General features: G+C 42.5%; 2 protein-coding genes across 3 annotated transcripts in view; one reads left to right on the top strand and one right to left on the bottom strand.

Annotated features, from left to right (window-relative positions):
• DMGDH (dimethylglycine dehydrogenase) overlaps window positions 1-5,427 on the bottom strand; it is a 70,527-nt gene extending 65,100 nt beyond the window's left edge. Inside the window, exons 1-2 of the mRNA XM_025388133.1 lie at window positions 5,273-5,427; window positions 121-295 (exon numbers count right to left, since the gene is read on the bottom strand). Of these exons, the coding sequence (XP_025243918.1) occupies window positions 121-295; window positions 5,273-5,373 (276 nt within the window). The 5' untranslated portion in view covers window positions 5,374-5,427. The remainder of the gene's footprint in view (window positions 1-120; window positions 296-5,272) is intronic.
• A 53-nt stretch (window positions 5,428-5,480) lies between these two features.
• Window positions 5,481-25,831, top strand: BHMT2 (betaine--homocysteine S-methyltransferase 2). 2 transcript variants are annotated; one of them, XM_025387864.1, is made up of 8 exons: window positions 5,481-5,573; window positions 13,368-13,500; window positions 15,223-15,314; window positions 16,547-16,738; window positions 18,293-18,440; window positions 18,684-18,866; window positions 19,122-19,350; window positions 24,241-25,195. In XM_025387864.1, exons 1-8 carry the CDS (start codon window positions 5,541-5,543, stop codon window positions 24,320-24,322), a joined length of 1,092 nt encoding a protein of 363 aa, XP_025243649.1. In that variant the 5' UTR covers window positions 5,481-5,540; the 3' UTR covers window positions 24,323-25,195. The 2 variants fall into 2 exon arrangements, with proteins under 2 accessions (XP_025243649.1, XP_025243650.1); XM_025387865.1 differs by lacking the exon at window positions 16,547-16,738 and having other exon boundaries at window positions 5,488-5,573; window positions 24,241-25,831.
• Window positions 25,832-26,392: the final 561 nt, after the last annotated feature.

Raw genomic sequence — 26,392 nt, forward strand, 5'->3', positions numbered from 1 at the left:
AACTCTATTGAAAGGGAACACACTCTAAAGAACTCACAGTTGGGAGTTGTGAATGGGAAGGAAATGGACTATACTCATGCACAATTCCACGCTTCAGACAGTTTGGGGTGCTTTTCTTACTGCGTGCCAGGTAGATCCAGCCGTGAGCTCTGATTTCTCCAGCAGGACCACATCCTTCATCCCTGCTTTGGCCAGGTGATAAGCCAGACTCACACCAACACAACCACCTCCAATTATCACTGTTTCTGCTCTGTCTTTCCATTGCGTTTCTGCAGATGAGGGTGGTTTTTCCTCTCTGGAAGAGGTAAAGTTAAATGGGAACTTTATTCGGCTATGGCAGCTCTAGTTCTGGCCTGACTGATGCACTTTCCCTTACCTGTTTCTCTAGTACTTAACACCCACTGACTGAGATTTGCATGACACTGATTTAATAATTTGGAGCATCTAAACTGTGACTTAGGCAACCTGGTTGGGGGAGGAGTATTTGAGCCCCATTCCATATAATGATTCTGGTCCATTGTAGCTACTATAGCCAAAGAAATGAACAAGTAGCTTTTTTTTTTTTTTCTTCAAAGAATCTAGAGAACAGGTCAGGTTCGGTGACTCACACCTGTAATCCCAGCACTTTGGGAGGCCAAGGCGGGAAGATTGCTTGAGCCCAGGAGTTCAAGACAACCCTGGGCAACATAACGAAGCCCCGTCTCTATAAAAAATACAAAAATTATCCAGACGTGGTGGCACATGCATTTAGTCCCAGCTACTGAGGAGGCCGAGGTAAGAGGACTGCTTAAGCCCAGGAGGTTGAGGCTGCAGTGAGCCATGACTGTGCCACTACACTCAAACGTAGGAGACGGAGTGAGGCCCTGTCTCAAAAAAAAAAAAAAAAAAAAAAAAAGATTTAAAACGGTACACCTGTCTAGGGTACTTTACCATGAATCAAGCTTGTAGGACTGGAAGTTGCTCTAGATGAGTCTGAGTGAGAGGTGAGTGAATGTGAAGGCCTAGGACATTACTGTATACTACTGTAGACTTTATCAACACTGTACATTTAGGCTACCCTAAGTTTATTTTTAAATATATTTTTCTTTTTTCAATAATAAATTAACAGCTTACTGTAACTTTGTTATTTTATAAACTTTTAAATTTTTTTTGACTTTTGTAATAACACAGTTTAAATGCAAATGCATTCTACAGCTGTATAGAAATATTTTATTTCTTTATATCCTTATTCTGGAACCTTTTTTCTATTAAAATATATTTATATATTTTTTAACTTTTCCAACTTTTTTTTTTTTCCCCAAGACAGAGTCTCACTGTTTTGCCCAGCCTGGAGTATTGTGGCTCGATCTTGGCTCACTGCAACCTCCACCTATCGGGTTCAAGCAATTCTCCTACCTCAGCCTCCCACGTAGCTGGGATTACAGGTGCACACCACCACACCCAGCTAAGTTTTGTGCTTTTAGTAGAGGTGAGGTTTCACCATGTTGGCCAGGCTGGTCTTGAACTCCTGACCTCAAGTGATCCTCCAGCCTCGAACTCCCAGGGTGCTGGGATTACAGGTATGAGCCACCATGCCTGGCCAGAGCTGTCATCTCTTATGATAACAATGCCTTCTTCAGGAATACCTCCTGAAGGACCTGTCTGAGCTGATTTTACTGTTAACTTTTTATTTTATAAGCAGAAGGAGTATGCTCTAAAATAATGATTTAAAGTATAGTGTAGTAAATACATAAACCAGTAGCACAGTCATTTATTATCTTGTCAAGCATTATGCACTGTACGTAATTGCATGTGTTATACCTTTATGTGACCAGCAGCACAGTAGGTTTGTTTAACCAGCATCACTACAAACACGTGAGCAATGTGTTGCATATGACATTATGACAGCTATGACATCACCAGGTGATAGGAATTTTTCAGCTCCATTATAATCTCATGGGACCACTATTGTATATGTGGTCCATCATTGACCAAAACATCATTATAAGGCACATGACTATACATATATGTGTATTATAATATGTATATTCTATGTGTGTACACATTTTAGAGTAAATTGTAGGTATCATACCCAGTTACTTCTAAATATTCTTGTGCTAGTTTTGTAAGAAAAAGGACATTCTCTTACATAACGACAGTACAGTTCTCAAAGTCAAGAAATTTAACATTGATATACTATTATCTAATCTATAGTCCATATTTAAATTTAATCAATTATCCCAGTAATGTATTTATAGCTAGTTTTTTCCAGTCAGGGATGAAATCCAGGATTCTGTCTCTTTAATCCCCTTTAATTTAGAACAGTTCCTAATACTTCCTTTGTGTTTTATCACCTTGACATTTTCGAAGAGTACTAGCCAGTTATTTTGTAGAACAGTTCTTACTGTGAGTTTGTCTGGTGTTTCCTCATGATGTATTTTTGACAAAAACAACATGAAATTGATGTGGACTCTTTCCTAGTGTATACGATTAGGAAGTGTATGATGTTGGTTTGTCCTGATATTGGTGTTATTTCTATCTGATGACTTGCTTAAGGTGGTATCTGTTGGATTTATCCAGTAAAGCTACCAATTTTTCCTTTGTATAAGTAATAATGTGAAATTTTACTTTGAGACCATGTAAATATCCTGGTCCTTATCAAACTTTTACTGAGTGGCTTTAACATCTATTGATTATTTCCTAACTGCATCATTCCTATTATATTTAGTAGATGGCATCCTACTGTAAGGAAGTGCTTTTCTTTCACCCTTGCTTGTTGGTTGGTTGTTTATATTAATACGAATTTATGGATATTTATTGTTTTCAGTGGTTTCCAATCCATTACTAGTCATCATTTATTTTAATCCCAAGTTGTCCTAGATTTGGCCATCAAGTTCTTTAAGTTGACTCCTGTATGCTTTTGACATGGCTCCATAATTCTTAGAGCATGTCCTTATTTCCTGGTGCCACAATGTTTTTCAGTACTTTTGTTTCACCAGTTTTTAGATGACTGTTAATGTCTCTTTGTGTGTTGTATAAGAAAAAAAATAATGTACATATGACCCAACTACTTTGGACAGAAATCCATTTTTAAATAGACTGGGCATATCTTGTACTTTAGTTGAAACCATTATAGTGGTGACAAAAATAATAATCTTAAAGGTTCTTTTTTGTGTGTTCAAAAGAAAGAATTATTTCTTTCAGGATGGTGGTCAGTTGAAACAACAACAACAAAAGAGAACTTAAGATCGGGAAACCTGGGTTTGAGTCCCCAGTCCAATTGAATAGCTATTTTAGAGAAATCTACACAAAGTTTTCTCATTGACAAAATAGAGCTGTGAAGGTTCTGTTTGGCAACATATGATAAAGCATTATCAAATAGATAGTATTTCCTCTGCCCAGCATGCCATAACAGGTTTCAGGCTAGGTATAGTGTTTTTGATTATGTGGATAACTATCTTAAAATCCTTCTGAATGTAGTCGAGGATGGTCATAAAGGTATCCGAAATAAAAGTTAGGAGCCATGCAAAAAAACCAGGTCAGTTATCTTCTATATTAGAAATGACAAGCACAACCTGAATTTGTGCTTGTTCAACTGCTTTCCAAAATAAAACATTTTTTTGATAGTTTGAAATTGGGTATATAAAGAATATGCAATTGAAATAACTCAAATTTTGGGTGTTTTTGTTTTTGTTTGTGAGATGGAATCCCTGTCACCCAGGCTGGAGTGCAGTGGAGCAATCTCGGCTCTCCCTGCAGTCTCCGCCTCCCAGGTTCAAGCGATTCTCCCGCCTCAGGCTCCCAAGCAGCTGGGACTACAGGTGCACACCATGACGCCCAGCTAATTTTTGCATTTTTATTAGAGACAGGGTTTCACCATGTTGATCAGGCTGGTCTCGAACTCCTGGCCTCAAGTAGTCTGCCCACCTCAGCTTCCCAAAGTGCTGAGATTATAGGCATGAGCCACCACACCCAGCCAAAATATGAATTTTTTGGATAGTCTTGAAATTTGTATCTTATTTATCTAGTCAGTTTTAAACAGATTAACTTGTTTGTTAAATTTCCATTTTATTTTGCATTGGATTAAAAACAAGATTATTATAAATGTTTTTGGGATGCTTTACAATTTTCAAAGCACTTTCACATGCATTCTCTTATTTAATATTCACAGCAATCCTGTGAGTTACATAGAGCAAAATTAGTATCCTCATTTTATAGAGGAGGAAACTGAACCTCAGAAGTGTAAGGTCACATTCTGTGTAACGGATGGCGCAGGAACTGTGAGTTGGTGGCTATTGTCTCCAGCACTGGAGACAAACCTAGCACATCATAACACCCAGTAAATATGTGTTGGATGGATAGATGGAACTCAAAAGCAGGTCTTCTGATTCCAGAATTTCAGGTCATAGGACATAAAATAAAATTCGAATCAACTCATAATGTTGAGTGATGCTGGTAAACAAGCCTTACCTGGCAGCCAAGAATAATCTGCAAACGTAAGAAGTCGAAAGATGCTCAGCATTGCTCATGTTTAAATACAGACCAATCAAAACAAGGACATGCCATTTTTACCTATCAGATTTAGCAAAGATAACAAAATGGGCTATTCTGGGAACTAGGGAAGATGTGGGAAACAGACACACACTGGTGTGCCGCATGCAAACTCTTGCCACCCATTTGGAGTATGTGTTGCTGTCTTTCGATCTTTCAGATGCATGTAACCCTTTCCCTAACAAGTTCACCTTTAAAAACTGGTGCTACCGACTCCCATATGTACTCAAAGATAGATGCATAAGAATTTTCACATGCACGTTATTTGCAGTAATAAACAACCAAAAACCATTTAAATGTTAACGAACAGACTGTTTAACGATAGTGTAGAATATTGACAGGATGGAAAACTATGCAGCCATTAAAAGGAACAAGGCAAGTCGGTGTGTGCTGATATGGAAAATCTCCAAGATGTATTGATAACCGTAAAAAGCAAGATATCAAAAAGCCAAAGAAAAACCTATACTGACCTGTGTTTGCCTACGCATAGACTGTCTCTGGTTAGATTCAGAACACACTGTTAACAATTGTTGACTGGCCAAGGGGATTGGGGCAGGAGAGACTTTACGCGGGGAACCTTTGGATACTGTTTCACTTTATAATTAATAGATAATTCGAGAATATATATCAAGGCCCATTTCTTGAAGGCCGGAGCGCTTCTAACCTCAGAGCCTGCCTCAGCCTCTGGCTCCCACCCCCGCAGCCGCCCCTTCGCGTCTGAGCAGGCCGGGGCCTCACTCACCCTTCCTGGCCGCAGACAGAGTGCGGGCGCCCGGGAGAGCCCCGCCGCGGGCAGCTCCGCAGCAGGAGGCCCCGCAGCCGCTGCGCGCCGGGACGGAGCATGACTAGGCAGAGGCCGAGGCCGAAGGCGCGGGCGCCTGCTCCAAGGCCAGCGGGCAGCCTGAGGCCGCGGGGCTGGCGGGGCGGCGGTCGGACCCTCCCCCGGGCGGGGGGCGGACTCCTGGACGGCCGCGCGCCCAGGAACCTGGCGCCCACAGAGCCGCGGCACCATGGCACCTGCCGGACGCCCGGGAGCCAAGAAGGTGAGTTTCCTCCCCTTGGTCCTCGCGGAGCCCCTGGCCGCTGTGAGCGACTCCGTTCACACTCCGCGTGGATCCCTAGCCAAGCCCTGGGGCCTCGGCAAAACACTTGGACGGGACGGCCCTGAGCCTCGATTTTCCCCAGTCACAGGTTGATTAGCGTTTAGGGAGGCCTTACTCGGTGCCCGGCGCTGCACAGAGTGCTGTGCTCAAGTTATCTCCTCATCTTGACAATTATCCCCATTTCACAGGTGAGGAAACTGAGGTTCAGCGAGTCAGGCGACTAGCTCAGGGTCACGAGTCCAGCCCCGCGGGGAGCGAGGATCGGAAGTCTAGCTTTCGGACTCAGGTCGCGCGCACGTTTTCTTCCCTCAACCGACCCGCACCCGCAGCTCTTTGGGCTAATCCGCCCCAGAACCCTTCGGACTGTCCCTCGCGTTTTGGAAAAGTCAGCAGCCTGGCCTTGCGAGTCGCCGGCTGGCCTGAAACCAGTCCTGGATAAGGACGCCCCCAGAGCTGCGGCGCAGGATGGAGGGTGGGTGGGATTCGCTAGGACCCCTCCACCTCCTCCCACCCGGTGGTCCCCAGCTCCTGACACCTTTCCCGGTCTGGTCACCAGATGTTGGTTTTATGCCCAGCCATTTCTTTGTCGGGTATGTGTGGGGGTGGGAGGAAGGGGTGACTAAGCAAAATTAGGAAGGGCATGAGCTTGGACGAAAAACATCCCCAGGACCATTCAAAGAGACCCCCACCCGCGCCAGCCCTGTCATTCAGAGTGGGAGGAGGGGAGGAGGAGCAGTATATGCGTGGAAATGTGTATCACCGAGCTATTTATACTAAAAAGTTAGGAACGACCAAGATACTCTGCAATAGGGGATTCTAAATAAATTAAGGGTCATCTACTTAAGGTATTAGGCAATTAAATAACTTAGTATGAGAACCAGCAAAGTGCTTTGGCAATGTTAAGTTGCAAAAGGAAATATATCACAAACTGATCCCAACCGTATACAAATATTTATATACACACTGTAAGGAAGGACACATTAATGGTAATAGTTACACAAGATGTGGAATATTGGTTTAAAAAGCATGTTTTAGGATATTTTTTCAGATTATAAAAGTAAAATGTGAGCATTGAAAGAAATAGTTAATAAAAAATAATCAAAGAACATTGCGCTGACTTTTTTCTCTCAACTTTCTCTAATGCTATGTTCATCTTTACAGTTCATTTTTTTTAACGTTTTTAAAATGCCCTATTTTTGTTCAATTTCTTTGGGGCCTCTGCTGTTACAGCACCAAGATTATCACACACTAATCCATGTGAATGTGTACCTGGGAGTTAAGAGGTTAATGGGAAGGAACTAATCTCACCTCTCTCCTCAGCTAGCAGGTACATTTTAAGAATTCATTTAATTGCTACAGACAAGACCTCCAATTAGGTCTTTAATCCAAAAGAGCAGCTCCGCTGGCAATTCTAGGAAGAGGGGGAGATATTTTAGATAGATTGGGTTTTTCTGGTCACCTCCTACTACACAGTGAAGTTGATCCCCACTGAGTATGAATAGAGATGTCTTGAAGCCAGATCTTAAACCCAGAGGTCTTAGGTAGTGATATCTGCAAAAAGGGGGCATAAATGCACCCTAGAACTCGCTGTCAGATGCAAGGCAGGTTCACTGCCAAACTGATGGGGAGGATGGGATGAAAATATAAATGTACTGCAAAATTAATTTACAGTATTCCTTATTTTACATATTCCTGTCTTTATAATTATAGAGCTGACTTTAGATAATGCTAGTATAATGGTGAGGAACAACACACACTGGGGCCTATTGAAGGGTGGAGGGTGGCAGGAGGGAGAGGATCAGGAAAAGTAACTAATGGATACTAGGCTTAATACCTGGGTGAGGAAATAACCCATATAGCAAACCTCCAATGACGCATGTTTACCTGTGTCACAAACCTGCACATCCTGCACATGTACCCCTGAATTTAAAAGTTAAAAAAAAAAATCTAAAGAAGGGATCATACTGGTACAGTAATTAATTGAGGTAGTTAGAATAGCAGTGAAGGAAGGACTAAAAGATGCTCTGAATTCAAATCTTGATAACTTAGTTATTTTGCTAATGGATATGTAGAAAAATGGCCAATTGACCAGGCACAGTGGCTCACACCTGTAATCCCAGCACTTTGGGAGGCTGAGGCAGGCGGATCATCTAAGGTCAGGAGTTCGAGACCAGCCTGGACAACATGGTGAAACCTCGTCTCTACTAAAAAATACAAAATTAGCTGGGCATGGTGGCAGGTGCCTATAATCCCAGCTACTTGCAAGGCTGAGGCAGGAGAATTGCTTGAACCCTGGAGGTGGAAGTTGCAGTGAGCTGAGATCGTGCCACTGCACTCCAGCCTGGGCAACAAGAGTGAAACTCTGTCAAAAAAAAAAGAAAGAAAGAGAGAGAGAGAGAGAGAGAAAGAGAGAGAGAGAGAGAAAGAGAGAAAGAGAGAAAGAGAGAAAGAAAGAAAGAAAGAAAGAGAAAGAAAGAAAGAAAGAGAAAGAAAGAAAGAAAGAAAGAAAAGAGAAGAGAAGAAAAATGGCAAATTTAAAATGGTGGACAAATATCCAGATAACAAATGAAAACGTATTCCTCCCTTTACTTGGTAAAGTCAAAAGATACAAGATACAGTCAAAATATATACTACAATTTTCTTAAAACCTACCAGATTTTCTGCTAAAGAGTAACATTTTTTCTTCTTGAGGACAAAAATTCTAGCATATGCAACACATCTGACATTTTCAAAACAGTCCTATTTGTTTGCTAATTCTTGGCATAGTTTCTTAATTGTCTACTCATTTTAGTTGTTATATGAGGTGGTAGGGATATAGACCATTAAGATATGTCACCTGCCTCCAAGCCTCTTACAGTCAAACTGAGGTGACAGGTAAGTAACCAGATACTGCTGTACAGGGGGATGCATGAACGAAGTGAAGCAAGACACAAAAGGGGTGTAATCACAGGTGAGACTGGGTCCGTGAGCCTGTACTCTGGTAGCAATGGAAGACCGTTCAGAGTAGGGCTGGAGAGTTCTCTAATCTGGAGACCATTTCAGTAATCAAATGCAGTGAGGATGCTGGGGCATTTGAGAAATGTGTAATACACTTGGCATAACCCTGTGATAGGTTGGATGTGGGAGGTGAGAAGCTAACCTACAACATCTGAATTCTGTGCCAGTGTTTTCCCTCGACAATTGTTTGATTAAATTTGATTCTTTTTTTTTGTTTTTTGAGACAGAATCTCACTCTGTTGCCCAGGCTGGAGTGTAGTTGTGCAATCTCAACTCACTGCAAACTCCACCTCCCGGGTTCAAGCGATTCTCCTGCCTCAGCCTCCCAAGTAGCTGGGACTACAGGCGCCGCCACCATGCCCAGGTAATTTTTGTATTTTTAGTAGAGACAGGGTTTCACCATGTTGGCCAGGCTGGTCTCAAACACCTGACCTCAAGTGATCCACCTGCCTCGGCCTCCCAAAGTGCTGGGATTACAGGCATGAGCCACCGTGCCTGGCCTAAATATGATTCTTAACATGGTGAACCTAATGAAGTGTATGAGATTTTCAGGAAAAGAGTTTGTACACAATAACTGTACCTCTGACTTTCTCTTCTGTATTCCCGTGTAGCATTTATTTGTCACATTCTGCTGTGATTATTTGTTGATCTATTGGTTTTCTCCAAAGTAGCCAGACTTTGAGCTTGTGGAGGGCAGAGACCTTGTCTTATTCTGATGTTTATCCCACTTGCCCACAACTATACCTGACATGTGGAAGGTCTCAATAAACGTCCAAAATTTAAGGCCTTTTTTATATTTCAAAAGTACAAATTGAAAAGAGTGAATTGCATTTTATGCAGGGAGGAGAAAGAAAGAGATGAGAATCACAGTAAATATTAACATTTCTTCTGCATTCAGCTAAAATTCAGCTTTAGATATAAAATATGGAAAAATAACCAGAGTTGAGAGCTCTCTCTGCCAAAACAGTGTTTATGTTTAACAGAGTTCACACAGCTGGGCTCCATTTACCTGCCCTCCAAGTGCACAGTAAAAAGAAGATGCTGTAGGTATGGTGACCTATCATTAACTAGAGTTATTTACCTCTAGTTAAACCCCTTCTGATGGACCTTCTTGCACCGCAGAGGAAAGAAAACTAACCACATTGCCAGACTCCTTTGCAGCTAGGATCTGGATAAGAACTAGGATACCCAATCAGATGCACCAGCATGAGTCCGGGAAGGTGGAAGCATAGCAAGCATGGCCATACTGCAGCATTCCAGTGTCATGTGAGGGGCAGCTGAGGTCACTGGAGCAGCCTCCTTCTCCCTATATGACAGCTGTGTCCTGAAGCCAGCAGTTTACTAGTGGCTTCTCTTAGTTGTGGCAGAGGGTGCAGCCCCAGGCAGCCAATTCAGTCATGTTTTTCTAGGGTCATTCCTGAAAGCCCAGTGTAAATTATTTATGTACCCATTTCTCAATATTAAACTCCTTTCTGCTTAGCCGGAGTGGTTTGTACCTCTGCAGCTAAACTGGACATGGGGATAAAGCCAGAATAAGCCCCCTCCCTAGTCATGCCATTCAATGGCGATTGAGAAATCATTCAAGCCATATTTGACCTCCCATGTTTGGTTCCATACTGTTAACAGGACTGTCCTGGGAGGCTCTGTGGGAGGATCCTCACATGTCTGCTTTAATTTCTGGTTGCTTTTATTAGATCCAGGATTGACCTAGGTAAGAACAAAGACTCCTGTAACCAAGATCAAATTAGCTTCCCTCTTATTCTTTATTGCCTTTATAGCCTTCCAACCTCCTGGAAAAAGATTGAAGACAATAATATATCAAGTAATACGGCCAAAATGTGTTTGAGATCTCTTTGTTCCTTGGTATCCAAGGAAACTTGCTCCTGATACCTTGGGTGGGTCACTTTGTGTGGGGAGTAAGCAAAGGAGAAATAGCAGATGCCAGACACTAGAACAGAAGCAGTTTCTCTCCAAAATCTGTTCCTCCTCCTTCCGTAGGATTAGCATTGGAGCTGGACACATGGGCATTCACTGATGATACTTCCTGGCTTCCCTTGCAGCAAGGTAGAGCCATGTGACTAAACTGTCACGCAGGAAATGTAAATGTCAATGAGATGAGTCACTTCTAGGTCTGAGCTAAAAACTTTAGGATGAGCCTTGTCACACTTTGTTTCCTCATCGTTTGAGACAGAGTATGAACGTGACTCTGATCAAGTTTCCCCCATGCTGAGGAGGACAGTACCCTAGGGCTGGGTTGGCAAATGCTTTCTGTAAAGGGTTAGATAGTAATTATTTTTAGCCTTGGGGGCCATACAGTCTTGGTGGTAACTACTCGACTCTGCTACTGTAGTGGAAAAGTGGCCGTTAGACAGTATGTAAATCACTGGGCAGGGTTTTACCTAAGACCATTTTTACAAACACAGGTGATGTGCCAGAATTGGTCTGTGGGCTATCGTGTGCTGACCCCTGCCACAGGGAATGGCAAAGCAATAAGATGAAAGGACTGTGCACTTTGGTGCACACTCCGTAAAAAAGAAGCCCCCCACAAACAGTGGCTTTAAATAAAAGTAGTTTCTTTTTCCTCTGTAAGAGGAAAGCCACTGTTTATGGGGCCTCTTTTTCACAAGGCTTAGTTTCACCCTACACCGAACATGTAGCCCAGTAAGCTGTCTCTGTACCCTGCTTGATGTCTCCCTTGGATTCAGAAACTGAGGGGGTTTATATTGATTTCACAGAACAGATAAGACTAGTTAGAAGAGGCATCTGAGGCTTTTCTCCCTGATCCAGTCCTTGCTTTGTGTCCGGCTATGGGCAGGCCTGAAATGAACTGGCCTATTATCAATAAAAGGTTGCATCTTTCACTAATGCAGCCTAGAAAAGAGGGATCAGGATTGCTGTGGGGGTTGGGGGGGTGGTTTGCAGTGGTCAGGGAAGGCATCTCTGAAAAGGTGACACTTGACCAAAGACCTGAAGGCAGTGAGGGGATGACCCTGCAGGCACCTGGGGAGATGTGGTTTAGACCAAGCGAAATGGGAAAAGTTCTCTTATGCCCTTCGCAGGGTGTGCGATGGGGGTGTGGCTCACTTCTTCAGCTCCCCACAGCTTAAACCCCTGGGGGAGCATGCAGGTACCCCATGGCAGCGTCTAGGGGTGAATGTTTACGGCTCCCGAAGCCCCAGTGGGCATGTGTTACAGTGTGCTCTTTCAGCTTCGCTGTCCACTGGCAGCTTGTGTTAATCAGTTCAATTAGACCCTCTGCCTTATTGAAAGGACAGAGGGCTTTCTGTATCCCAGGGTTCTTGCCAATGTACTGGAAAAACTGGATCCCACGTGGGCCTGGAGAATGAGTGCAAGGTTTTATTGTGCGGTGGAAGAAGCTCTCAGCAGATGGATGGGGAGCCAGAAGGGGGATGGAGTGGGAAGGTGGTCTTCCCCTGGAGTCAGGCCGCTCAGCAGCCTGGGCTCTCCTCTAACCACCCCGGCCGAATTCCGCATTGTCTGTGTCATTCTGCCGCTGTTGGCCTGCCGAAGTCTGTGTGTTCTTCTGCCAGTGTGTTTCTTTCAATGTCCAGCTGCTTGTGTTTGTGTTTGCTAGGGTCTTGAGGTTTTTATAGGCACAGGATGGAGGTGTGGTGGGCCAGGGTGGTCATGGAAAATGCAACATTTGGGCGCAAAAACAGGAGTGCCTATCCTCACCAGGGTCTGTGGGCACAGGCCTGAGGCCTTCCTTTATCAAAAGGAAACTGCATCCCATGGCTAACTGCTCTGAATGGAACCTTTTAAATAAGTTATGAGTGGGCTAAATAGAAAGGTGGTAAAATAGAAGGAAAAGAGAGTAGGAATTTAGAAGCTAGTCTGATTTTTTACTTCCTTGGCTCTGTGATCTTGGGCAAGTCAACCATTCTGAGCCTCAGTTTCCTCATCTATACCTGAGAATAAAAACTGTCTGTCCTGCCTCACCGGCAGAGTTGCTGGGAGTGCCATATGATAACACACGTGTGAACACACTGCATGATTACGAAGCATTGTGTCCACTACAGTTCTGTTCAGTGACTGACACGAAGAAAAGGTTTATTTTTCTCACCTAATAAGAGGTCCAGGGGTAGCAGCCCATGGCTGCTGCAGCCACCCAAGGATGTCTTAAGCAATCTGCCTCATATGGCTGTCAGATGACTGCTGTAATCCCAGGCATTATGTTGGCATTCCAGCCAGGAAGGAGGAAAATAGACAAGAAGGAAGGGAGTGGGCGTCTATGTCAGGAAAGCAAAACTTTTCCAGAAATCCTCCACCAGCTTCCATATGTGTCTCACTGGCCAGCACTGTGTCACAGGGCTGCTCCCAGAGGCAAGGGAGCCTGGGAATTTTTTGAAAGTTGGGGGCATTGTCCCCCCACACACAAAAAAAGGGGAGAGAATGCACACTAGTTAGACAACTTGCCGTGTTGCCACAAACGCGTTGAAAAGCCAAAATAACTATCATGGAATCAGCACTATAATTTGACTCAGATTAAATGTTATTTAAGAATAAATAGTCTCAGCCCTTTCATTGTACAAAATAGGTACCTGGATTGGCCAAGAAACACAGTATGCTCAATCTTTCTGAAATATTATTAAGCACATTATTTTAACAAAACTACAGCTCTAAGAACATAATACATCTTCACCTAAAATTAGAAATTGCTTTTAGAAAAAAAAAAAAAAAAAGGTAGAGCAGAGCTTAGGTGCTGTTTTTCTTCAGGGGATTCTGGAACGCCTGGAGAGTGGGGAGGTTGTGATTGGAGATGGCAGCTTTCTCATTACTCTGGAGAAGAGAGGCTATGTGAAGGCTGGGCTCTGGACTCCAGAGGCAGTGATAGAACACCCAGATGCAGGTTGGTGCCACATCCCCAAGAGTGTCTACCTCAGTGGTGTTTTATTTAAATCTGATTGAGAGAAGATCAAGAAAAAAATAACAACTGTTTCAAAGAGGTGTTTTGCTTGCTAAAATTGCCAAGATGTGGAGATAATGGCAGTATGAAGGCGGAAGTATATGCAAGAAAATGACCTCTCTCTTCCTTTCTCTCTCTCTCATATACACACCTACACACATCACACACCCACACATCCACATGCGCACACACACACACCCCCCTACACACTCACACCCCTAACCCCACATCCACACACACCCCATATACACACCCACACACACCACAAACACATGTACACACCCACACAACACACACACACACACCCACCACACTCTCATACACACACACATCTGCATCTTAATGTACAGGCAGTGCTAAAATAGACGTCTTAATATTTGTTCCATGAATATTTACCTTGTAGATACACAGAGTTTCCTTAAAACAGCAAAGCTGTTCCTGCTTCTGATTCACCCTGCTGACAATGTGCATGGTTAATGTAACAGTGTGTATAGTGAGGGTGATTAATGGCAGTCACAGTGTAACAGAGCACAGACAGCCAGGTCCCGGGGTTGGGAGGGCAAAGAAGTCAACACAGTTTTATATCATCCTCCTGGCTAGAGGTAAAGAACTGTGATGGGATTAGATAGTTACCTGAAATTAGAACTTTAATTCTCTTCTGACTCTTTTTTGTGTGTGTTTGTTCTCCTAAATTAAAGTGGGAAAATAAAGCCAGAGAATGAAATGGGTGAAAGAGAATACTAGCTGAGACTGGAACTTTTGATTCGCTCTGATTTTATGTATATTCGCACAGCATATCAGATAAACCTAGGATCCTGTCTTGGTTCTTCCACTGACCAGCTGTGTGACCTTGGACAAGTCACTTGACCTCTCCAAGGATCCATATCTTCATCTGTTTCACGAGGGCACAACACAGGCTAGGTGTGAGGACTCATGAGTTAACCTGTGTGAAGTGCCCTGCGTATCTTCAGTACGATGGCCATTATGATTGGTGCATCGGACACCCAGAGTTCTGTGGCAGAGCAGGACCAAGTTTTGTCCCTTTGGTGCTTAACAGGATGTTTTCATCTGGCCCAAGAAGAACTTGTTCTTAATGTTAAAAGACCTTTTTGCTAAACTGGGAAGAAAGTGCTGGAATAACAAGAGTAAGGATACGGGAGGAGGGGCGAAAGTGGTGAAGGAGAGGAAGGAATGACTTTCGGATAGCCAGGGAAAACTTCCAGACTGCTCTCTGATGTTCCCCAGCTGCTTGCTGCTGACTGTGATATGGGTGCCACCCACATGCATTCTGCTTTCTATGAGAAGCTCCTCACTTTACTTTGAGGGCTGCCAATGCTGACTATAGTAGACCAGCTATGTCCTTCACAACACAGGTATAGAATAAACCTCTCTGGACTAAGAGACCAAAGGATAATTGGCCAATCTGGTCTTAATCTCTGCATGTGACTGCACCAAGTCATTGAGGCCCATCACCAGAACAATACAAGGCTACTCTAAACAGTACATCCTGCCTATGAATTCTACTGACCTTAATCTATAACTTTTTATCACTACTAGGTTTGAACTGAGGTATGATTGAAAGAGATAGGAGTCAGCGAAAATGACAGCTTCTGTAATATTTCTTTGTTCATTTATTTCAATGTTTAAAACCCAACTACTTTGTAGTTCGTCAACTTCACATGGAATTCTTGAGAGCAGGATCAAATGTCATGCAGACTTTCACCTTTTCTGCCAGTGAGGACAATATGGAAAGCAAGGTAAACGGCAATGGCTGGATGTGGGGAGGGAGTCATCTATTAAGAAATAACCTCTACATGGGAAGCTATGGCATTGATGATGTGTTACTATACTTTATTACAAAAGTCCATATAAGTATCTATGTATTAATTGTCACATAAAGATGTATACTAACTAGGCTGGGCACAGTGGCTTACACCTGTAATTCCAGCACTTTGGGAGGCCAAGGTGGACAGACCACTTGAGCCCAGGAGTTCCAGATCAGCTGGACAACATGGTGAAACCCCATCTCTACTAAAAATGCAAAAATTAGCTGGGCATGGTGGCAGGTGCCAGTAATCCCAGCTACACGGGAGGCTAAGGCATGAGAATGGCTTGTACCTGGGAGATGGAGGTTGCAGTGAGCCGAGATCACACCACTGCGCTCCAGCCTGGGTGACAGAGCGAGACTCCATCTCAGAAAAAAAAGAAGTTAATATATACTAAATGAATTAGCTTTCTCTCCCCATTTAGGTATAGGAGGGGTCAGGACTAGGGGTAAAATAAACCATTGGAAGGGCACGGCTGTCTTCTTGTGTTATTTTTTAGAGAGAAAGCCCTTCATAGATGCTCTTTTTACCTTCTCATTTCACATTTTTCTCTTCTGGAGACATGGAGGCCCAAAAAACACAACACTGGTGTAGAAATGAGAAAAAATGGGTTTAATATCCAGCATTGCCACCTATTGGTTGTGGCTTTGTGTAAGACACCTACCTGCATTGGGCATTGGTTTTCTCTCTGCAAAATGGAGATAACGGTAGTACTTAAGTTCATCGACCTGTTGAGAAGAGTAAGTAAGATCAAAGATGTGGACGTATTGTGAAATATTCTGCAAATGTAAAATGTTAACACGTGTAAATATTAATGCCCATTAATTCATTCAACCAACCAACATGTACTGAGTATCTGTTATAGTCCATTCTCTATGTTAGATTCAAAGATAGTACAAAGGCATAGATCCTATCTGGAGGCTCAAGGTCAAGTATGGGAGGCGAACAAATAGTTATTAAAATCCAATGTGGTAAGTACAATAATGGAAATATAAGGTCATGGTAACAGAGGAGATTGTACCCAACTCTGCTCATCTTCTCTGCTTGCATTGAAAAGAGTGGCTTACACTCATCTTACTTGTTTATTTTTCCTTTGGTTATCTTTTATATTTTACCTTCAAACTGCTAGGCTCACCATCTGAACTCTTGCTCTCTAACCTCAGTGGGAAGATGTAAATGCTGCTGCCTGTGACCTCGCCAGGGAAGTGGCTGGCAAAGGTGATGCTTTGGTTGCAGGGGGGATCTGCCAGACATCAATATACAAATACCACAAGGATGAAACTAGAATTAAAAAACTTTTTCGACAACAGCTAGAAGTTTTTGCCTGGAAAAATGTGGACTTCTTGATTGCAGAGGTGAGGCTAGTATTGGAGGAAAAGGATTGAGCCTATTTTGCAAGCATAACTGCAGAGTCTTCACATTCCATGAGAGTATTGGACAGCCTTATGCCCTCGTTTCTTCCATGTGGGTGGTCAAAGGTTTATTTAAATGCATGGCAGTCAAGGTCAACATTCCCTCATTGGTATGCTAGGTTCTCTTGGAGCCAAAGGACAGACCCAGGGGAGGCCTGACCATAGCCTTTGATCTTCTAAGGTCTGGGTGGCTGCAGAAGCTGACTCGGGGGACTCCACAACCTAGAAGGAAGCATAGGGCACAGTGCATCCGGGAGCACCCTCTCCAGAGTGAGAAGCCAGGCAGGAGGGCACTGCATGTGTGGGCTGGGGACTGAGAGAGCAAGGCCTAGAAGGTGGTGGCTGTCCAGGCTTGTCCAGGCCCCACCAATAATGCTCAGCACCCAGTAGTTTCCATAGCCTTCTCCATCCATGTCTTGCTCTTCTTGCCTCTCTGCTTTCACTCAAGCTATGACATGTGAGTTACATTTTGAAGAAAGAATCAGTAAGTATTGGTCATTGATTGGACGTGAAGACCCAGAACATTATCTTTCCTCCGCTTCCAAAAAGAAAGTCCTCATTCCCCATTTCCCAACATAACTGCTACTGCCTGGAGTCATGCCTTCAACCCACGACTGTACTCCAAACAAGAGGATATCCCCTGGCCAGGCGCGGTGGCTCACACCTGTAATCCCAGCATGTGTGATGGGATTTGACACCAGATGATTTGATTTCCAGATGGATGATGACACCACTCTGTTTGTTTAAGAACCCATCTTTTGATTCTCTCTGTCATTGCTCACACTGCTTCTGCAGAATTTGTTTCTAACTCAAGAGGGAAGAAATGGGAAGATTTCTGGCTTTTCTTTAGTTGCCTTAAGGTCAGCTTTTCAGCTGTGGCACTGAAGGGGGTTCCTGGGAAGCACCCCAGAAAATGACATAAGTTTACCAGACAAGATGTCCCGTCTGCCACTAGCAAAGAAAGGGAGTAGCTATCTCTCCCATGCTGTGCCTCAATCTTCTCATCCGGGGAAATAGTATTTCCCTTCCTACTTTATGGAGTACTTATGAATATCTAACTAGAAGCGAATATAAAAGCTCTTTGAAGTATACAACACATGATAAGCTACTCATTGTTTCAGAGATTACCCCAGTTTTATAAGAGATGAATCTAAAATTTATTAGTGAAACTTTTCCTCCTTCAAAATTATGATTTTAAATCCTCAGATACTTTGAAAATCTCTGGGTGTGTTTTCTTCTTTTTCACTCATAGGCATCATCTCACTGAATCAATGATCCCTGAATGAAAAACTATAAGTTATTGTTATAGGAATGAAAATATTTACTCGGAAAGGTATTCTTTAATCAGTCTTATAGACACACATTCCTTAGCAAGTTTTATTGTATATATGTTTATATTCTATTTGGTAATTTTTATAACTGTTTTGCTATATTTACCTTTACCATTCAAAATCTGCTTTATGTTTGGACCAATAGAAAAAGTGACATTTCTCTTAGTATTTTGAGCATGTTGAAGAAGCTGTGTGGGCTGTGGAAGTCTTAAAAGAATCCGATAGACCCGTGGCAGTTACCATGTGCATAGGCCCAGAGGGAGACATGCATGATATAACCCCTGGAGAGTGTGCCGTGAGGCTGGTGAAGGCAGGTAATTTGGACCCATACAGTGATACACAGCTCAGTTGTTGCATATGAAATTTAACAAAGTGTGCTTGATACTGTGAGAGCAGTTTGGAAATAAAAGAATTAACTCCAATCAGTTTTCTTATCTGTAAATCGTGGGAGGTGGAGGGGGATAGCTAACCTCTAAGGTATCTTCCAACTATTAAAAAATAATAATAAACAAATAAATAAATAAGTAATAAAATGTAAGTGTTATTTCTTTGCACAGGGGCTTCCATCGTTGGCGTGAACTGCCGCTTTGGGCCCGAGACCAGCTTGAAGACGATGGAGCTCATGAAGGAGGGTCTCGAGCGGGCAGGGCTGAAAGCGCACCTCATGGTACAGCCCCTGGGGTTCCACACACCCGACTGTGGCAAAGAGGGGTTTGTGGACCTCCCAGAATATCCCTTTGGTAAGCTCAGGTGCATAGTAGAGGTCTTTGTATTTCTCGTTGTGACAAAATCCAAATGGCTATAATAAATTGTGGCTCAGTTTTACAATAAGAAACTGCATATGACAAAACATTCAGTGTTAACCAAAAATGAGCTACCAGAAGAATGCATCATCTAAAGTTTACAATTTTTTTATCGGAAAAACTGCTCATTATAATATCCATCATTTGAAAATGAGAACAGTAACAGAAATGCTGTTAACTATTGTGATACAGGACTGGAGTCCAGAGTTGCCACCAGATGGGATATTCAAAAATACGCCAGAGAAGCCTACAACCTGGGGGTCCGGTACATTGGCGGGTGCTGTGGATTTGAGCCCTACCACATCAGGGCAATTGCAGAGGAGCTGGCCCCAGAAAGGGGCTTTTTGCCACCAGCTTCAGAAAAACATGGCAGCTGGGGAAGTGGTTTGGACATGCACACCAAACCCTGGATTAGAGCAAGGTAAGCATTTTTAAATTAACATTCTTATTATTTTCCTTTAATCTAATTTTGTTTATTGTTGTAAATGTTATGCATGCACATGGCAAAAAGTATAGAAACGTATAAAGTGAAAAGTAAAAATTATCCCCTTCCTGACACCAGTCCCATTTCCATAATTGTCTTCAGTCCATTCGGGCTGTTAGAACAATACCATAAACTGGGTGGCTTATACACAACAGAAATTTCTTTCTCAGTTCTGGAGGCTGCAAAGTCCAAGATCAAGGTGTCAGCAGATTCAATGTCTGGTGAAGGCCTTATAGATGGTAAAGGCCATCTCTAAGGAAGCAGGCATTCCTTACAGATGATACCTGCTTGCTGTGTTCTTACATGGTAGATGGGGCACCGCAGCTCCCTGGGGTCTCTGTTCTTTTATTTTCTTTCTTTTTTTTTTTTTTTTTTGTTTTTGTTTTTGAGACAGCATCTGACTCTGTTGCCCAGGCTGCAGTGCAATGGCACAATCTTGGTTCACTGCAACCTCTGCCTCCCAGCTTCAAGTAATTCTCCTGCCTCAGCATCCCGAGTAGCTGGGATTACAGGCACCCACCACCACACCCGATTAATTTTTGTATTTTAGTAGGGATGGGGTTCCACCATGTTACCCAGGCTGGTCTCGAACTCCTGACCTCATGATCCGCCTGCCTCCGCCTCCCAAAGTGCTGGGATTACAGTGGGGCCTCTACTAGTCCCATTCATCAGGGCTCCACCCTCATGACCCAATCACCTCCCAGTGGCTCCACCTCCTAATATCATCACATTGGTGACTAGGTTTCAACATATGCATTGTGGGGGACACGGACAATCAGACCAGGGCACAGAGGAAACCTGCTTGTCATTTGTAGTTTGAAATCTTGTACCTCTATTTCTTTCGTCATCAGTTTTAAGTGGTTATTATTGATAACCCTTTATGAAAGCTGAAGGATTTAAATCACACAGTCTTCCCCTTTCCCCCATTCTCCTTTTCCCAGTTTTGATTCGTTACACTTTTTTTTTTTTTTTTTTTTTGAGACGGAGTCTTGCTCTGTCACCCAGGCTGGAGTGCAGTGGCCGGATCTCAGCTCACTGCAAGCTCCGCCTCCCGGGTTCATGCCATTCTCCTGCCTCAGCCTCCCGAGTAGCTGGGACTACAGGCACCCGCCACCTCGCCTGGCTAGTTTTTTGTAATTTTTAGTAGAGATGGGGTTTCACCGTGTTAGCCAGGATGGTCTCGATCTCCTGACCTCGTGATCCGCCCGTCTCGGCCTCCCAAAGTGCTGGGATTACAGGCTTGAGCCACCGCGCCCGGCCGATTCGTTACACTTTTATTTCTTCTGTTGCATATCATCTTTTTAAGTTAAATTTATATATTTAACCACCTTTTTCTTAGTTCATCAATATAAGGCAGGAATCTCTTGACTCCACTCTCTGTAAAATAAGAATAGATTGCCTTCTGCTTCTTTCCACCTTCTCTGTCTCATCTACCCCTTGGTGTCTCTCAGTTTTACCATACTTTACTATCATCAAGGTTTATAACCATTTTGTTCTATTCTATAGTTATAATTGTCTTTCAAGCATTCTCTGTAGGTTGATCCTAAAAATATAAAATCAGTGAATAACATTTACAATATTATTATAATTGTTACATTAAACAAGCAGGACTCATGAAACATAATTAGAACTCACTTTTATTTTTGTCTCCCTCTATCCTTTTAAACCTACTCAATGAATTCCTTCCTTTGTTCCTATTTGAAAATACTGACATGCTCTAGAACTTCTCTGGGTGCTCTTAGGCAATGGAAAGTTCCATAATCACTTTATTTCACAGGTAGTCTCAGTTCAGTAATTAAAAGTGTTTAGGACTGGGCAGTGACTCACACCTGTAATCCTAGCACTTTGGGTGGATCACCTGAGCTCAGCAGTTCAAGACCAGCCTGGCCAACATGGCAAAACCTCATCTCTACTAAAAATACAAAAGTTAGCCTGGCGTGGTGGCAGGAGCCTATAATCCCAGCTACTCAGGAGGCTGAGGCAGCTTGAATCCAGTGGGGTGGAGGTTGCAGTGAGCCAAGATTGCGCCACTTCACTCCAGCCCGGGGAATAGAGCAAAACTCCACCTCAAAATGAACAAACAAAAAAAAACCCCAAAATAAAAAATAAACAAAAGTGTTCAGGTTCATGGCAAATCAAAACTCAGAGCATGTTTGAAACTTGAAGCTTCTCCCTTTGTCCAGCAACAGCCTTCCACAGACAGGAAACCAGGAAAGGCCAACGTGCTGCTTCTCTTTCTCTGTCTTATGCTCCCAACCCTCCCTTCCCATCTGCTACCCATGGTTTCTGGCCTCCTCAGATTCAAAGTAAGAAGAGAGAGGATGGACGAAGGAGTAAGACTGTTGTTGCTTGCCTGGCACCCTGATAGGAAGCCGGCATGCTTTGAGCCTGGCAGATCTTTGTGAGCATGCTCATGGGTCTTCAGAGGCTTCCACTGGAAACTTTTGTCTGTAGTTCTCATGCCACACACATTTTTCTGACTGTGACTTCCACCTCAGACAGTGGCTTTTTCAACCAGATCACTGCAGATATACTCTGATTTGGGGGTCCCATTGTCCTTCCTGGTGATTCTCTTGGGTCAGATTTTAGATAGCTCAGGCTGGCTCTCTTGCTCTCATTAAACTCAAAACAGCTTTCACCCTTCCTTTCTACAGACAAGCCCTGAGAGTGTGGTCTGACCCCAATTTAACAGCATCCCTTTTGCCCACAAGCAAAGTAGCTGGCCCATTGTTCTCTTGTGGTCTAGATTTTCCAGGGGAGAGTCAGGTGAGTCATCTGGCTGGTTCGTAGCCACCTCCTTTAAACTTCAGCTCAGTGTCTGTCTTGCAACTCCCCTTGATACCTAAAATCCATCATACCTTGGTGTTTCCAGTCAAACTTCCAATCTAATACTCTGTTGCAGGAATAATAGAAAATTGTTGCATTTAGAAAAACGTTCACTGTAGAACAAAGTAGTGTTCTGCAGTGTTCTGTGTCCCTTTATCCATGGGACCATGGATAAAGAGAAATAATCCTATTTACAAAACTTAAGCTACCTGTTGGAGAATGTTCCAAGCATCAAGGTCAAATGAATGTTCTTCTCTTACATTCCCATGGATATATTGTCCAAATCCATGCCATATTTCAATTGGCTTCATACTTGGTCTGACTTTCTTTGTATAGCTTTTGATTTTCAAGGGATTTCTGATTAACTTCCTTTTTCATTGTTGAAAGAAAAATAACAGGGCTTCATTTTCCCTGAGGTCTTATAATTACTGTTCTGTTATGGATCATTGTATTTCACACACACACTCTCATACTCTTTCTCTCTCCTCTGTCTCTCCATGTAGATAATCTTTTGTGTATGTACATGTGTGTATATATATACATGTGTATGTATATATATACACATATGTATGTATATCTGTTGATATAATTCCATCCCGCTTCCATCTTCTAGAACTAGTCACAATCTCTGCTGTCTTCTCTTTGTTCAGTACTCTTATGTACTTCACCCATTTTGTGCTTATTTATTCATTTCAGTGGGATTGAAAGTCTTCATTTTTGGACTGGAAAAACTTGCCTAATGTAAATTTACTTAGGTTGTAAAAGTAGGCAAGAATCATTTAGCCAAAACTTTCTTCTAGGGGATATGGATATTTACCAGAGAAGATGGTTTGTATATGTGTCATACTTTTTAAAAAGTACTAAATATAAATATAATTAAAAGGTGAGGAAACATACTTTACTGATGATTAAAATATTTTAAATAAGTGAGAAGTTTATTTAATTATCATCTGCTAGGAATCCTTAAAATTCATTAGCTATTAGAATTAAAACGTTATTCTATAGACCAAAGCAAGAAGACACCCTTTGTACCCTGACTCCCAAACCTACTGATATTCACAGAAATTTATGACTACACAGTAAACACTAGATTTCTGACATCTTATCATCCAAAAATATTGATTTACTCATTGTTTTGTAAGTGAAGTAGAAAAAATGATAAAAATATATTTATCAGAAAGGGCTGTGACCAGGGACCTTTGTACTCTTCTTCCTTTGTCTAACAACAAGAAACAAATATTGCTTAAGTAATTTGTATTATTTTCTTAGTTACTTTTTGGAGAATTATACTTTGACTCATTACATTAAAAACTGTTTTCATATTCTTCTCATTACATGAAAATATTGCTAGAGTTAGAAGGACTCTGTTAGAAATTTCAGAATAAATATAATTCATAAAAGTATATGAAATTTAAGGCTGGGCATGGTGGCTTATGCCTGGAATCCCAGCACTTTGGGAGGCCAAGGCAGATGGATCACTGGAGCTCAGGAGTTTGAGACTAGCCTGGGCATCATGGGGAGACCCTGTCTCTACTAAAAATACAAAAGTTAGCCTGGTGTGGTGGTGCACGCCAGTAGTCCCAGCTACCTGGGGGGCTGAGGCAGAAGAATTGCTTGAATCCAGGAGGTCTAGGCTGCAGTGAGCCAAGATTGTGCCACAGCACCCCAACCTGGGCAACAGAGCGATACCCTGTCTCAAAATAAAAAGTATATGAAATTGAAATACCTTGTCTTTTTCTGAAAGGTGGTATGAAACCTAATGATTGTTATTGAAATGTGAGAAAGGCCCCTGGCATTAATGGATATGGACATAGTTTTCTGTCTGTATGTTATAACAAAAGTTCTGCTTTAGCCTGATTACCCACCAAGTTTTGACTCTGGGGTGTGTGTGCGGGGGGTGGGGGGTGGTTATGTACATACGCATACACATATACATATATGACATATTGGACTTATAGGTAAGACTTTTAATTAATTAATTATGTATATATTAAAACACAGGGCTCGAAGGGAGTATTGGGAGAATCTGCTGCCAGCTTCAGGCAGACCTTTCTGTCCTTCGCTGTCAAAGCCAGACATCTAAGGAGTAGTGAAAGAAAACCCTGAAATAACAGAACGGAAAAAAAGTTGCCCTCAAGCCCGACCTGGAACCCTTCCTTGCCTTCATCCTCACCATGCCCTGCTATCTCCAGCTGCTGAGCAGCTGAGGTGCTGCAGCTCCTTCCCTTCCAGTCCACAAGCACGTACAAATTGAGCTCCTGCTGTGGTTAAGCACTGCAACAGACACTACCAGAGATGCAGAGAAGCGAGAGGCACCTTGTTCTCCAAGAACTTACTGGCCAATAATGCTGCAGTGCATTCCTTTGAAGATCATCAGGAATAGCCAAACTTGTCTTTGAGGGTGAATTTGACACTTTAAAATAATCAGAAGTCACTGAGACCCAAAGCTAGTGAATAATTCAAGTGACAAAGCTAGGTACTTGAGGATGATAGAGCAACACTAAACTAAAGCAATGAGTCTGCTTTTCTTTAATGATTTATATGATAACTCCAAAGGCAATCCCAAAAGAAAAGATGTGAAGAATGTTTTGAGCAATGGTAGGATTATTGAAATAAATGTATAACTATCCAAAGTGATTACTTTCAAAGATGATTTTTACTTAACGATATTAGGTCCGGCCAGGTGAAGTGACTCACGTCTGTAATCCCAGCACTCTGGGAGGCCGAGGCGGGTGGATCACCTGAGGTCAAGAGTGCAAGACCAGTCTGACCAATATGGTGAAACCCTGTCTCTGCAAAAATACAAAAATTAGCCTGGCATGATGGCAGGCGCCTGTAATCCCAGCTACTCGGGAGGCTGAAGCAGGAGAATCGCTTGATCCTGTGAGGCGGAGGTTGCAGTAAGCTGAGATCGGGCCATTGCACTTCAGCTTGGGTGACAGAGTGAGACTCCATCACAAAAAAAAAAAAAAAAAAGATATTAGGTCCTAGAATTTTTAAAATATGTCTTCATAATCTCAGGTAGCTAGGTTATAAACTATTTAAAGACAAGATCGCATGACAAGCGTCTCATAATTCTCCTTACTTAGCATTGTGTTAGACATAGTAATAGGTGCACAGTGAAATACTGTTGATTGTTTAAAAATAAGTCAAAATAAACAGTTTTAGAAAACATTTTCAAAAGTCAGAGTTCAGGCCATGGGCAGGGGCTCATGCCTATAATCCCAGCACTTTGGGAGGCCAGGGTGAGCAGATCACTTGAGGTCCAGAGTTCAAGAGCAGCCTGGCCAACATGGCAAAACTCCACCTCTACTAAATAAAACACAAAAATTATCCAGGCATGGTGGTGCATGCCTGTAATCCCAGCTACTTGGAGGTTGAGGCATGAGAATTGCTTGAACCTGGGAGGTGGAGGTTGCAGTGAGCTGAGATCACCCCACTGCACTCCAGCCTGGGAGAGACAGAGTTCAAATCTGTTTTGGTCTAATGTTTTCTTATGTTTGTTTTATTTCATGTGTGCCAGTTTCTCTTTTTTCACAACAATTTATCAATTTGTGGCAATAAAATTAAAAGTGATTTACTTTTTGTAGTGTTTGAATGTCAAAAATGTCATGAACATTCTTTGGAATAATACTAGCAAATATTTATTACTCACTATGTCCCAGGCTTTGTTCTAAATATGACCTCATATACATATACCCCCCAACAGGGATTCAAAATTAGATAGTGTTTAACACAGTAGTTTACAGGTAAGGAAACTGAAGTCTAATGAGGCTAGGTAATTTGCCTGAGGTCACACAATTAGTAAATGTGAAATTAGTAAGTTTGCATTTGAACCCTTGGGGCTGGCTCTAGAATCCATGCCCTTAGCTACTGCACTACACAGCATCTGTCATGCACACAGCTGCTGCTGTTTGTCAAAAATCTATCCAAATTTTTCTGTCGCTGGATTCAAAGTATTTTTTATCAACTTTCCTCATTATGAATTAACTCTTCAAACCTGCCATGATTGTTTCTGTAATGTTGACAACCTGGAATTTATTTGATGTAGCCACGTTCCCCATAATACACAACCCCACCCTGCTGGAAATTAGAAAGTGAATCATTTACCATCATCTCAAGGCCTTTGGGGTCCTTACGGGTGACTAATCCA

Source organism: Theropithecus gelada, chromosome 6 (genome assembly GCF_003255815.1).
Source record: "Theropithecus gelada isolate Dixy chromosome 6, Tgel_1.0, whole genome shotgun sequence".
NCBI classification, from domain to species: Eukaryota; Metazoa; Chordata; class Mammalia; order Primates; family Cercopithecidae; genus Theropithecus; species Theropithecus gelada.